Source organism: Copidosoma floridanum, unplaced genomic scaffold, assembly GCF_036245765.1.
Source record: "Copidosoma floridanum isolate Cflo_tuat_1 unplaced genomic scaffold, Cflo_Japanese_pri ptg000028l, whole genome shotgun sequence".
NCBI classification, from domain to species: Eukaryota; Metazoa; Arthropoda; class Insecta; order Hymenoptera; family Encyrtidae; genus Copidosoma; species Copidosoma floridanum.
The window spans coordinates 3,233,407-3,246,063 of NW_028321905.1; the positions used below are offsets into that span (position 1 = coordinate 3,233,407).

At 30.0% G+C, this 12,657-nt stretch overlaps 1 protein-coding gene across 1 annotated transcript in view; it reads left to right on the forward strand.

Annotated features, from left to right (window-relative positions):
• The window catches only part of Mgat1 (alpha-1,3-mannosyl-glycoprotein 2-beta-N-acetylglucosaminyltransferase), a 511,064-nt gene that overhangs the window by 456,116 nt on the left and 42,291 nt on the right, over positions 1-12,657 (forward strand). The window contains exons 9-10 of the mRNA XM_014357434.2: positions 3,797-3,887; positions 3,974-4,147. Of these exons, the coding sequence (XP_014212920.2) occupies positions 3,797-3,887; positions 3,974-4,147 (265 nt within the window). The remainder of the gene's footprint in view (positions 1-3,796; positions 3,888-3,973; positions 4,148-12,657) is intronic.

Genomic DNA, 12,657 nt, shown 5'->3' on the forward strand with positions numbered 1-12,657 from the left:
AATTGGGGCTTTTTACCTTTGATAAATTCTCGAGAGCCTCCAGTTTATCAGTTTTGAAGCGTGAGACTTCGAAATTTCTCTCCGTGTACTAACTAAAACGCCGCGCAAGCGGATGCACCTTGTGCCTAGTCTTCTTTAGTTTAAATTGACTCTTTTAGGTGTCTTGAAATTTTATAAAAAAAAAAAAATGTATAAATTTATAAATAAATGTTGTTGCTGAACAATGATAATAACGACGACAACGACGACAACTTTTGGTATCACTTATTATTTTCTGTCTCGTATTTAAAACAGCTTTTTTTTCCATACGGTCGCTTTTCGTATCTTAAACTACTTTACTGTCCTTACCGGTTATTGATTGATTTGTAGCAATTTCTTTTTTTTTTTTCGTAGAGCGCTTAATATGTCCTATGAAGCGTGCACTCATACTCCGATTTTATTTTTCCTGTATGATTTTAATACATCGAAAAATTATCTGTGTTATACGTAATACATGCAAACATTTTTTTTTAATTCCTGGCTGAATACAGAAATTTCTTCACCATTGACTCGTAGTCTGCTCTCATATTTTTCTGAATACTTTTTGAATGAATGAAGTCTGCGATGTACTTTGAATGTAGCAGATTTTGTTATTATTTAAACATTCGCAGTCTTTCTTCTTAGTCATCTCATAAAAAATTGGCTTCTATTACTATTACTTTTATTTCCTTTGCTATTTTTAACTTTTCTTGTTTTCTACAATCGCTTTTGTTCTTTATTCTTAATTTTAGTTACCATTTTTAATCCTGTTACTACTTATGTCTCTTACTCTCTATGCGTTGATCCTGACTCCTACTTTGACGTTTACTTCTTTTTTTCTTGTTACGTCAACGAAATCACTTCTTTTGAATCTATCTGTTTCACCTAACAGTATACTTGTCAAGTAGCTCAATTCTTTAAGGTCTTTTTGCCTTACGTGATCCACTTTTATTTTTCCACTGGTTATTTAATCCTTTGGGTCACTGCGACTTTCAAAATGTCTACCCTCACGATTTACCCTTTTTTTACTCTCGAGCTTTTCGGAATGTTATTAAATCATCCTTAATTTTTTTTATAACGTTATTTGGTGTGGCCTTTAACAGCTGATAGCTACTGTTTCTTTGTTCTGCGTGTTGATTTTAGAAGTGATGAAAACTGATATGAAATCATGTTTTGTGTGTTCAGCTGCCTTTATTTTTTCTTACTTTACTTCAATCTTATTTATTAAGCTATGACTTTGTGGGGCATACTTTTGTATTCTATGACATATATAGGTCCAAGATATGTTATCTCCTTTGACTAATAATTATTTTGTAATTTTGATTCTTTTAGATTTTCAAAACCCGAGCTGGGAAACCGTCACTTACTTTTCCTTTCGTCCACTCCTCGTCGGTGAGGCCGATGATCCCTGCCTGGCGCATCGGATCCGCTAACTCATACCTTTAGCCCTAACGCTGTTTCGCATTCACCTAGGCCCGAAGACCTGTGGGGCAAGGAAACAACCCTGGAATTAGTCTAAAGGAAAATTACACGGAAAAACCTGGCCCGAAACAGCCGGGGTTACATAGAAACTTTTTCCGATGAAAACAGTTTTAGAAAAAATCTGCATTCACTAGGAATCGAACCAACGACTCCTAGAACAGCTTTGTATTAGTAACAAATACGCTTACTACTGAGCTAACGCTGCTCCTGTTTCTTGTTCATTCATCATTTAAAACTACTTCACACTCGTAGTTCTGGGTTCTTTACTCCCTTCTTATAACTGGTGTCCTCGAAAGTGCATCTAGCTCATTTTTTGAGGTATCAAGACTGTATATGATAGTCAAATCGTACTATTGCAGTTCTGCTTTTAGTCTATTAAAGCAAATATCTAATTTTTTTACATAATGACGATATTGTTATGGCTTATGATCTGTTATTACTGTTAATTTTCTGCCAGTTTAAACTGCTTTTGGCAAATACTACTGCTAGCAGTTTTTTTATCGTTCGTTTAGTATCTAAGTTTACCATCCTTTAGGAATCATGAAGCATATTTACATGGCCTGACTTTATTAATTTCTCCCTGACTGAAAACTTCGCTAACAGCGTAATGTAATGCTTTCGTCGTTAAAATAAAAAAGTTTAGTTAAGTCTAGCTCTGCCCATATAGGTTCTAAGAACAAAGCTTTAACAAAAATTTTGAAAGACTCCTCTTATATTTTAGCCCTGTTAAATTGCGTACCTTTCTTTGTTAACTTAGATTTTTATCACGCCTCGGGTAATATTTCTTAAATTTCCTTTAACTCCTGGTAAATCTAAGAAACTGTTTTTTTTTCTGATTGATTGAGCTCAGGTATTCTTTTCCCGCTTCAATTTTTTTTAGATGGTTCTACGTCTTGCCATTTCTATCTATGTATTTAAGGACTTTGGCTTGTATTTTTCAAAATTAGCATTTTTTCGGCTGTTTTGTCATGACTGTTATTGCCAGTATTTCAACTGATTTTTTAAAACGTTTTTCACATTCTATAAAGGTTGTTGTGAACACCATAATATCGTTCATACACACTATATATATACAATAATTTCTTGCCCTTGCGGATCAGCTAGACTTGTATTATAGACCCCAAAAATGTGTTTGGTAATTCCAAGCCCCCACATACGTTTATGCTAGTATAATGGCTATCAGATCCTGGGAAGGCCGTTTTGCTTGTATTCTGTTTCCTAATTTTAAGCTGCTTTTCAAGTCCGATAGTCCGAGGTACTTCGCAAATAACAAGTGCTCTAACATATCCTTTCAAAGAGTAACAAGTAGTAGCTACTCATAATTATTACACTTAGTTGCTTTAATAATTGAAATCTGTCAAGTTTTAAATTTTTTTTCTAATATTTTTTTGCCCCAGTTACCTACATCGTCTTACTATGACCAGCTTATTTATTGTAGTCTTATTTTGGTACTTAAATAAATGTGTTATTTTAAGTAGCTTTTCATCTATATCGAATACGAGTGGATTAACCGCTATTAGTTCTCTTATGCGCTAAAGTTCTTCTTCACAACGGCCCTGATTATCTATCAGCGTAAATATTTTCTCAATTTTTTTATTGACACTTTTTAAATAGCCCTTTTTTTCCAGTATTCAACTAAACCTGAAATTGATGAGATCATTTTATAGATCTTTTTCAATTTACAAGTGTAACAGTTATTACTATCTATATAAAAATGTATAAACTATTGTATTGTTGTTTTTGTTCTGATCTAAATCATCGATTAAAATGATGCTAAAATAAGATGTTCACAAGTCTTATCAATCCTGATTGCTTTAAGCTACTACAGCTTAAAGTTCGATTTTTTCAAGGTAGTTAAATACAATTGTATCAAATTTTACATTGGCTAAATCAGCTTTCATTTCCTAAGAATGTGAGCCATAACAGTATGGAATAAATTATTTTTTTAATAGACATTCCAAATTGTATGTCATAAGAAAGCTCGATAACAATCTCTTTATTGCTGAGTGTAAGTGCTGAATAATTCAGGGTTATGTGATTGTCTTTGCCTTGTATAAGTCATGAGATATACTAACTAGATATTATACTTGTATGATTGTCGAAAAAAAATCTTTTTTGCTTTAATCGCCACTAAAAATACGTTTATGATATTATTACTCATGACTAAAAAAAGTTGTTGTGATTAATCACATGTATTATAGTTTAAAATAAATAATTTAAAAAATGGTATAACTCACAACAAACACTCTATATTACACAATGGCATGGTTAAAAAAATATAATTTTTTTGTTACAGTGGACTCTTTTTTGAAAAACATTTGAAATTTATCGAGCTTAATAATAAAAAAGTAGATTTTTCTAAGCATGACTTAAAATACCTCTTAAAAGTAAGTGAAAATAAAATTTTAATGTTACCATTTAATACGTATAACTCACTACTTCAGAATATTGCTAACTCCTTTGTTATTTGCAGGAAAACTACGATGCAAAGTTTATAAAAAAAGTTTATCAGCTGAAAGAGGTAAATTACTTAGAGTTGAATTCAAACAAGCTACCAATAATTCAGTCAGAATATAGAATATCGTATGATAGTCGCCTATCTTACAAAAACATTGCAAGAATGTTTGGATTAATGGACGATTTTAAGGTAAGTAAAAATATCCATCTGGTACAAAATTATATTACAACTGAATGAACACATAATTACAACTGAAATTAAGTATACAAAAAAAGAGAAGTTATTTCATATTATTTGTTTGATGATTTTTTGACGTATAATAAAATTGAACATAACTTATGAAAGACTTCATATTAAAATCTACTTGCAAATATATCTTAAAACGTATTTATTTTAATAATGGTTTAATTATAAAAAATGATGTGTCATAAATAAATATTTTGTCATACATAGCATGGTAAGTAGTAGTTGAAAGAAATAAAAAGTTGTGGGGGCGACCTCGGTGAAAAATATACGTATTATTGCCCGACAAAAACTACCAAAAATCAGGGCTTTTAAAGAAAACTATCACTTATTAAGATCTTCAGAAAAATATGATTTTACTTTTTGATTCTAGTCTTATGTTATACATTTACTTAAGTGGGAAGGTGTTTCATTAAAAAAATTAAGCAAATCTTATTATAGTCTCATTAGGAAAACCAAAACTTACATTTCAAGACCAAAGAAATATCACATTGTAGATTTATCTCTAAACAAATGTCAGATACTATCTCCCTTGATTTCAGTATGGTATAACATAAAAGGAAATGTAAAATTTGTATATAAGTATTAATTTTTAATCAGTACAAAATTTTTTATAAGAAATTAAAAAAATTGGAGAGCTGAATTAAACAATGTATATAAAAGTTCTGTACAAGCCATATCTGCTACTTGCTATGCATAAGTAGTTCTAAAAATAGCGGGTAGCACGTACGTATGGCTTATTATACTACAAGATCTAGTTTAACTAAACTCACCACAACTTTGAAATGAGGTAATTTAACAATTTACTGTTTACGCAAATTTATGCTTTTATCTATAAGAATAGCGTGAGAGGTCACGTCCACATTTTATTATCAGGTCCAACCCTCCAATGAATTTTGTCAGTCACACAAAAAATAACAAGTGTCTTTAAAAAATTTAGGAATTTTAAAACAAATTCTTAAGTGTTATACAAAATTATTTAAGAAACAAACGATTAAGAAATAAGTATAATGTTATTTTAATTTTAAATTAAAAATCGTGTGAAAATCGCACAGTAAAGACTTTTAATCCAAAGGCTATTTTTTTGTACTTAAGAGGAACCTGCTATCATTACCAATACATATTTTGTAAATTTGTTTCACCCCAATATGCATTCAATAACTTATGTATACATTAATTTTATTTAATGATTTGCTAGTATATATCAGTGCCCTCCGGTGAATTTGGAAATTCAAAGTGATCAGTGATCCGTTGGGGGCGAAATGTAAGAAAATAAATAAATACAAGTAAAGTGTATTTAAATTTTCTGCGTTGATTTATTGATGCGCAACGTTTCGCTGACAATATGCGTCAGCCTCATCAGGCGCAGATACGCGAGAATTCGTAAGTTTGGTTGACTTACTCGTCACCTGTCGTGCTGTCGACTGACAACAGGTCAGTCGACAGCACGACAGGTGACGAGTAAGTCAACCAAACTTACGAATTCTCGCGTATCTGCGCCTGATGAGGCTGACGCATATTGTCAGCGAAACGTTGCGCATCAATAAATCAACGCAGAAAATTTAAATACACTTTACTTGTATTTATTTATTTTCTTACATTTCGCCCCCAACGGATCACTGATCACTTTGAATTTCTTAATTTTATTTACTTCTAAAATAGCTCTCTTATCACAGTAAATCATTCTAAAAACTACAAGTATTTACTATCACATACAATACACATAACGCAAAAAGTAATTCACAACTTACGTGAATCCTCAGATATTTTTCCTGGAGTTGTCGAACAAGCATGGTTTTCGTCTGACATCAACGAATGATTGTACTTTTCACCTAAGATTATCGTCATGCTTTTTGTGTGGGCATCCGAAAAGTAATAGTTTTTGCTAGAGACCTTCGAAAGCACTAGTCTTCGCCTGAGTTAAGTAAAGGCGTTGATGTATATTTTTCTGTATACATGTCGTTGCAATCGTACTATTGTTTTTTCCGTGCTTTAATATTAATAATTAATTATTTTTATTTTTAAGAGCCCCCACATCCTCCTACAGAACCTCGTGTAATGTCATTTCAATCCAAACATAACATATTTAATTTATTTTCAAAAAAATGTTACTTTCATCTTGTTAAGTCTTATTAACCATTTCTTATGATTTTCTTAGCATAATTAATACTTTATCTTATGTAATGAAGTTTTTTTTTTAGAAAAAAAAAATCATTAATTATTATTAAGATTTCATGCTATTTAAGCGTTTTATGATTTGGAAATTTTTTTTTTTAATTTTTAAGTACTATTAAGTGTTTGAAAAAATAACTATGATATTGGTTTCTTTGATTATAAGGTGATGAGTTCTCAAGTGTCAATAACTACTTATTATTTGTTTATCTTTACTTAACTTTTACATTTTTTTAACCAAACATTAAATGAATTTCTTACTCTACTTTGTGGCAAATATCTAGGAGCATTTTTTCAAGTTGTCCCCAATAACCCTAATCTTCTCACGCAATTATTTTTTGTCATCATTCCTTCTTCTTTACTAAATTGGTATTTAAGTTATTACAATATAATAATGTTCTTTGAATATTTATTTCCAAACAAATTTTTAATGATATTTTTTCCGTTCGATTATGAATGTACAAAAATTTCGCTTGGATTTTATATTCAGAAAATGCTACAGTACACCTAATTAGTTGAAACTTTGTACTTAAGATGTATATTTTAATTGTCTGTAAAATTCTTTCACTGATAAGTATTGTGCTTTATATGAAATTAAAGATAAAGAAGAATATGTACCAACTTAGAATACAAGGTAATTTAAGCTTAAAGACAGTGTCGTTAAGTTTTTTTCCATTTACTATTTGAGCTTTAATGAAAATTTTATCATTATGAATTTTATTTCACAACACAATCCGTCAAATAAACTTTTTACTTAAATTAAAATTTCACCCATTTTCTAATTCAATTTAAGTTGTAGAAGACCTGAAAAAAATCTTATTTCATACTTATTTTGCGAATTTGCTATGAATGTTTTTATCACAATTATTTACACCTTAAAACGGAACATTTTCTACACTATGATAAAGTACATTTCTTTGATAGCATTAGAAATTTCACTATTAAAAAAAAAAATTTTTTTTATAAAGAGTTTGATTTGCACTAATTTAATGTAATACAGAAAACTTATTTTATTGTTTCTAACACACGTTTGTCGTAATGTAATTTCAAGAAACATTAAAAAATTGAATTTTTTTTGTTTTTAATATTTGAAAGTTATTCGAAAAAAAATGTTTCTTACAAATCTTATATTAGCAAGTAATTTAGAAGTGTTTAAGAATGTCCATAAAAATAAAGATTTAATTGCGTTGGAAATTATCACATTTCTGTTACTATTTTGTATAACTGGAAAGAATTCATGGACAATTCCACCTTGTGTCATAAATTTAATTGCATGAGGTACGTTATTGTTACATGAATCTTTTAAAGTTCTAATTATTATTTCCAAACTTATTTTTTAGGGATCTACATTTGAGAAGCCTGTCCATGTCTTAAAAATGATTCTTCAAAATTGTATTTAAATGCAAAAAATATTTGTTTTTTCTGAAAAATCTTTTTTAGCGTTTAAAATGGCAGACTACTTCTAATGCACACAAGGATTTTGCACAAGTTTTTGTACAAAAAATATCTTGCACAAGCTTACGAATAAAGACCACAATATATTTTATAATTATTTTTATGTTAATAATATTTGTGCTCAAATCAAAGTACATTTTGTGCACATCGTATCAAGATTAAAAATTGTCTATGAAAAAATTGCTCTTATTTTGGCAGATATACTGTGCACGAAAAAATGTTGATATAATACTTTTTGATCATTATTTATTAGTTTGTGCATGATATTTTGTGTAAAAAAAATTGCATCAACAAGATTGTTTTAAATGCTTGAGTGCACTGGGCATAGTCTGCCTTGTAAATCAAGTTTTAAGTTCCAGTCAATTTTTCTCAAAGTATGTATTTTCATACATATAGACCAATCAAAAGAGCAACTCATAAACTACATCTCTAATTTTCAGAGTAGGAGAGCTAAAGGTGTAAAAATAGTAAGTAAATCAACACTGTGGTGCATGGTCTCGTGCGCTGTCGAACACCCGGAGTCGACTAGCCGCTGCGGCTGCTATAGCATATATGTGGTTCACTTTTTCATATTTGCTAAAAATTGTAGAAAGCAAGCTGAAAAATATTATAACATGTAAACCTAAAGATTTTGAGCTATTTGATTCGATGATTTATTTGTTTTTCATCGCTTAATTTTTTTAGTAGAAAAAAAGGTTGTAAATTTAGAGTAGAATTCAGAAGTAACATCGTGAAATCTTTACTCGTATTAGATTTACTTTGATTTGCATCTATCGTTTTATTTTGTTCGACAATAATTTGTATTACCTCTTGTTATTTTTTCCATTTTCATACGTTAACACAACTTTTGATTAAGTGGGTTATCAAGTATGAATTAAATATAGTTACCGTCACTAGTTTAAAGAAAATACCAGTATAAGGAACAAACTAGCCCCCCTTCAAGTAATGTAAAACTCTATAAATTTTAACGATATTTTTATTGGGTTAAATTTTTGTTTAGCACCACCTCTGCCCCCCTCCCCCTTTTCATAATTTTATAACCCAATAACCAGATAGTTCCATAAGCCTCCCTTACAATTGAAAAAAACTTCCTTTAGTTTTCCATTAGCAGCATATCAAAATAAAGCGAAATAATATCAGTAATAATGTCATTTTTAGCTTAATTACTTTTTGCACCCCCATTTTTAGCTCCTAATACTTTTTAAGATAACCTCTCAGCCTTCTCACAGTTTCTAAACAGCCAATTTTCACCATTCTGTAGCTACACAATATTATATCTTATTCCAATGGAATAATTATTTTAGCTATATGATTTGTTAGCACATTTTCATACTGGAGTTTTTCACCTTATTTTTATTGGGTTGAATTTTTGTTTAGTCCTTTTCCGTCCCCTAATTCCATAACTTTATAATCCAATAAGCAGATAATCCAACACGGTTTTAAAGAACTCCCTCCAGTTACTCTTCAGCCGCATCTCTTAATGAGGTAAAATAATATCGGTTTTCATGTCATTTCTAGTTATATGACTATTTGCATCCCTGTCTAAGCTCTTCTTACAGATTTCAGAAATCCCCTGATTTCTAGCACATTAGCACAGTTCCACACCACTATTTAGGTGATGCTATGGTGCGCGGGTTTTTTTAATTAAATTTTCTAAAATCTCATTAATTGCATTATTAAATATATATAAGAACATGACATTATACGATTGTTTTTTATGAATAAGAACGAATAAACTAGAAGAATTTTTAAACCGCTTGTAGCCCAATTTACCATGAATAGATAATATTTATTGAAGTATGTCAAATAAAGCGCATCGTTATAAAACAATATTTAAATAATAATTTCATCGATTTAATACATTTATTTATTATTTAAATGAACTGTGCAAGAATATTTCGGACAATTTCATACTTTGGCTAATGTCAAGAAATTTATTTTTTTTTTCTATTTACTTTATATAAGGTAAAGTCAAACATTTTGTTTCAAACAATACACTCTGTTTCTAAGTTATTATCACCTTCTATTTGAATACAAATTCCATTTCAATTTTTACATCTCAATAACGCGACGTATGATAGACTATGCGAAAAAAGTGGTTTTTAAAAAAATAATCCAACATTATTGAAACTTTAACCTTGAGATTTATTGATTGTCATTAAAAACGCTAAGACTACAGGAAATTGTTTCCTGTATAAAATAAAAGGTAGTAGTGATGAATTTTCTGTATCAAGAGTTATTTTCAGTATAAACTCTCTTTCGAATTTTTTCTCCAATTAGAATTTTTGCTTCAATATTGTATTTATATAATTTTGTAATTCGTAATCGTGTACTATTACAAAAGCCATGAACTTCACTAAAATTGCGTATTAACATAACAATTGCTTCAATTTTTCAATTAAGCTAATGCCGTGCAAGGGGGCACTTCTATTACCTAGAATTTATAATACACGCTTTACATTTATATTTATATTCTTCTATTTATTATATTTTCTTATAATAAAAAATTCGTATAATAGACAATTCAATAATACTTATTTTTTTTGTACATACATATATTTCATTTTATAAAAAATTCCTATTTTCAAATTCAAATTTGAACGCCGCGCGCGGGGAATGTGCGTCTAGTACGTTAAGAAAACGCTAGAGTGCGGGAAAACCTGCTACTCAAAAGGAAATAACGTTAGCATAAAAGGCAACAGTGCGCAATGCAAATGGAGTTCCTCTTCCAGCGAGCCTGGTACGCGGTATATCCGTTGCTCACCCAGACCTGGAACTTTCCCGTGCACCGGTACAATACCGCGACGAGCACGAAGGGAGAGAAAGAGACGAAGTACGAAGGCCGATAGCTGAAAAGTAAGTGTGTACACCACCAACAGGTAACACTTCCACTAACCGGTACCTACTTGGACTTTCGGTGCTCAACCGCTTTAAGCGTGGAGACGACGCATCCCCAAGTAGTCGAGGCACTAGGGTTAGCGACCACGTTCTTAGGCGAAGTTCCTGGGTCGACGACTTGAGCAGTGCTCAAGACACCCAAGAGCCCTGAGAACGACCTAACCTTACGTGACTTGGTCGGATAGGTAGTTACCTAACACTAACTTTCCGCGGTTGTAATAAAAATTCGTGTTAGTCTAACCTAACGTGTTTAAGCAGAGATATTAAGGAGGGAAAATTCAAATTGTTATTTATGTAAAATTCTCTATTAAAAGGGCGGATAAATTTTAAGTAAATTATCGAGTATGTTATATATTTTTTTTATTATTAACGTAAATAATTGCGATTACTCAAATACAATTAATACATGTAAAAATTGAAGATATAATTTCCTTAGAATCATACGATTGAATAAATATAAGATAATTAAAAATAAATTGATTGTACTTATTTAAGCGAACCTTCTCCTCCACGTAAGATTGCGAGTTCCTTTTTATAGTTTAAGATAAAAACTAGAAAAATAGCTGTTAAGATTTGAAATCGTTTATATAAACTGAGAATATTATCTGGACCCCAAAAAGGGACAGGAATAAAATGAAAAAGATATTAGATTAGAAAAATATTGAATAAGTTTAAAAAGATATTAAATTATTAAATTAATTAAATTAAGGGAATATTCAGGAGAATTCAATAAAGTAATAATCAATAAACAATTGCTGTATATGGTGCAGGAATTAATTGATTATTCAACAGATAAATTTTGAAACTTGATGATAATTATTTTTTTAGTATTGTATATAATCGGCAATCTGAGCAATTTCGCTCTTTTACACAGGGCAACGAACCCGCCCTCCGACATATAAACACTATCATTGTTTGTGTGTTGGTTCCTAATCCTAGAGTTTTCTCAGTACAGATAATATTCTTAGCCGATTGTTACCACCACAAATTAACCGGGGTTATATTTAAAGAAAGAGAAGTCGTAGCCGTAGTAAACCTTTACGAATATTTCTTAGAAACTCAATCAGTAAATTTATATAAATTTCATTATTGGATTTATTAACACTTGTTAGTAGCATGATCTATACTGTTATTTGTTTCAAGTTCGCATTAAATGATTTTAAATTTTATTATTTAAAAAGTAAGTATATTTTTTATGAAAAGTAAGTATAACGCTATCTATTGAAAAGTTATTACTTTTACCAAAAATATCGGATTAAACATCAGTTGTTTTTATTTATTAGGTACTTGAAACGATTCCTTCTTGAAACGATTGTTCCTTTTCTAATATCTAATAATAATTTTTAAAATGTTTTGTCAATTGAAGAAATATAGACGATATTAAGTTTTAAAATACGAAACAACGACCAAAGACATGATGATTTAATTGTTTCTTGTTGAATCATGCTTCTATTACTTTTTTTACAAACTGGACGAATCTGTCTGAAATCGACTTCCAAAACAATTAATTCATTACTAAAATGTATATTTGTATCTTATAAATTACATAATGTTTTTTCAACTATTTTTAAGGCTTTTTTGGGATCATAGAAGCTTCGTACCATGTAAATAAATCTTTTTCTTTGACTTTTTTTTCAGATTCAAATTCCAAGCATAAATTTTCTACATTGTTTAAGCCTTGTGGTAAACGAAATGTTCTATGACTGGTCAAATCTTCTAGAAGTGATATTGATGCTATACCAGTCCATGCCATGTATAAAATTGTTTTTTCCACGAGAAACAAAGTAATAAATCAGATTTTGTATAGAAAAGTTTTTCCTGAACCTCCTGGGCCATCAATAAAAAAAATTTTATCTGTTCACAAATAATTTATAAAATCGTGATTTACGATCATAGTGATTCATTACGGCCAAAAAATGTAACTATGTTTT